The 2564-nt window shown below is 37.6% G+C and overlaps 1 protein-coding gene across 1 annotated transcript in view; it reads left to right on the top strand.

The window, feature by feature from the left end:
* Positions 1-205: 205 nt before the first annotated feature.
* Positions 206-2564, top strand: part of LOC100799335 (probable WRKY transcription factor 4) — a 5306-nt gene continuing 2947 nt past the window's right edge. Inside the window, exon 1 of the mRNA XM_003520049.5 lies at positions 206-786. Within this exon, the coding sequence (XP_003520097.1) occupies positions 514-786 (273 nt within the window). The 5' untranslated portion in view covers positions 206-513. The remainder of the gene's footprint in view (positions 787-2564) is intronic.

Here is a 2564-nt window from a genome sequence, read left to right as displayed (position 1 = left end):
TAAAATAATGTAGTCTATCATCCAATGAAATTATTTCCCATAAATATTACCAGAAGTTTCCTCAAATAATTCTACTTCGAGAATTTTATTTTTTTTTGCAAAATGATATTTGTAAACAAAACATTTAATTCTTCTAAAAAAAAGTACATATTCGTTAAAAAAATGCAGGGTTATTATTAATACACAGGGAAGCCAATTCACAAAAAGAAAATATCTTTTTTTTGTGTGTGTGTGTGAGGAAAAAAAATGATAACATAGCATTTGGTTGGGCAACTTAAGGCGTGGACTTTTTGCAAGTTTTTCTTCAATCAGATCCACCAAACCCATCACACAAAATCACGTAAGATTGTACCTCCCAACTCAAAAGCTTCAAACTTTTTCCAGTTTCCAAATTAATTAAGACACAGAGAGAGAAACCACAAAAAAGTTGCAAATTTTTCTTCTTTCGTCACTTTTTTTTCTGTTTTTTCGTCACAAAAGTCTGACCCTTTTCTTTCCTTCCATTGAATTTGGATGGCTGGCGGCGGAGGTGGAGACCGGCCGCCGTGGAAGGAGGCGGAGCCGCCTCGACCCACCATCACTCTGCCGCCGCGGTCTGGTTCCATGGAGTCCCTTTTCAATGGAGGATTCAGCCCTGGTCCCATGACTCTGCTTTCTAGCTTTTGGGGTGATGGGGATGATGGAAAGTCCTTCTCTCAGCTCCTCGCTGGAGCTATGTCTTCTCCGGTGGCCGGAGCTGTCGCCCCCGGCGTGATGGACTCACCTGGTCTCTTTTCATCTTCTCAGGTATTATTGTGTAGTTCCCTCTCTGAGTCATCATGTGCAAGTTTTTCTTGTGTTGCTTGCATTTTTTATTAACAACAAGCAAACGTAATCACTCGGTTCTGAATCCGAGGCTTAGTCACACTTAAAGGTTCTTCACCCCTCGTCAAGAGTAGATCCTTCCCCACAATCTCCGCGTGTATTGCCAATTGAGCTATATCATTCGGTGTGTTACTTGCATTTTCAGTTATGAAACATGTTTGAAAACATGTTTTTTTTTTGTTCTGGTTTGGACAAAGTTTTGATGCGAAGATTAAAATTTTTAGCTGCTTTTAGTTGTACTGCTCTTTGATTAAAATTGAAGTTTGACATCTAAGTAATTGACTTTTTAATGTTGACTTTTTTTATATGCTGATTAGTGAAGTAAAAGTTCGATTTTGATTCGGGTGTAGCTTACAAAACACCTTGAGGCGTTGTACGTAAGTTTGTTAGGCTCTATATAGATGAGTTTATTCGTGAGCACTTTTAGAATGTAAGAACTTCTTTAACTTTGCTCATAAAGGAGCTAATTTTAGCTTATGGAATAAACTTACTTTATTTTTCCTTCTTATTTTCTTTTTAAGTACTCGTTGCGAAGAGTATTTATCCATAGAGGGCCTTACTTGGTTTTTGAGAATAGGCAGGGAAGAATGTTTGTGGTGTTTTGATGGGATTCTCCGGTGTTTGATATGTTTGTACGATCACATTTAAGCTTTTACTCAATTGAGCAAGTGTGAGCAATTTGTGTCACGTTTGAGTTCTGCTCTATAGGTTGTAATGGTAGCTATAAGCTTTTGATTAGATTCATGGAATCTATTCCAGTGAATGCGGAGTTATTGAATGTGAATATTTAATTTCTTTCCATCAATTTAAGGGTGGGATTTTTATTATTTTTTTTTTGGCGGGGGGGGGGGGGGGGGGGGGGGGGGGCTTTTAAAAGGGGGGGGGGGAATTTCCCCACACGTCAAGTTTTCCCTTTTTTTTTTTTTTAAAAAGGATTTGGTTTTAAAGCTCCCCCCGAAAAAAAAAAAAATTTCCTCCCCCTTTTTTTTACCCGAAAAATTTTTTTTTTTTACAAAAAATTTGGTATTGAAGAGGACCTAAACCCGGTTTTATTTCCTGGGGGAAATTGGTACCTCCTAGAACTAAAAAAAAAAAGGGAAATTTTTGAAAAATTTTTTGAAAATGTCAAAAAACTCTGGAAGGCTTCTCTTACCCTTTTTTTAAAAGAATATATTTATATAACCACCCCTGTTGTGCCCCTTTTTCAAAGCGTATTTGGCCCCCCCCACCAGGTTAACTTTCCAATATTTATTTGTGGGCCCCATTATAATGTTCAATTTTGGAGGGGCTTCTTAAAAATTTTTAGTTTTTTAAATAAGAAAAAACTCTAAATCTTCTACTCCCGCCGCGTAAAAAAAAAAAAGGCCGACCCCTTCTAAAAAAAAATATAATAAAAAATTTTTGGGGGGGGGGGGCCCCCTTTTTTTTTTAAACAAAACATCTTTTTTTTTTTTTTCAGAACAGACAACTACTAATTTGGGGGCGAACTTCTCCCTATTTTACTATCACTCATTCATTTGTTCCGCCAATTTTTTTCCCCTCTACTACATGATAGTAGTCACTGCTCTCTAGATTGGGACAACCCGACGGTAGTAACCTCACAGATTCTACACCCGGGATTGTACGCAACCAGGAACATTTTTTCCCCTTTAAAAGGGGGGACCCATGGGGTTTGTGACTACCGAAAAAGTTTTTTTTTT

Source organism: Glycine max, chromosome 2 (assembly GCF_000004515.6).
Source record: "Glycine max cultivar Williams 82 chromosome 2, Glycine_max_v4.0, whole genome shotgun sequence".
NCBI lineage: Eukaryota > Viridiplantae > Streptophyta > Magnoliopsida > Fabales > Fabaceae > Glycine > Glycine max.
The sequence above is the reverse complement of the archived record's forward strand: the minus strand, read 5'-3'. Positions and strand labels throughout refer to the sequence as shown.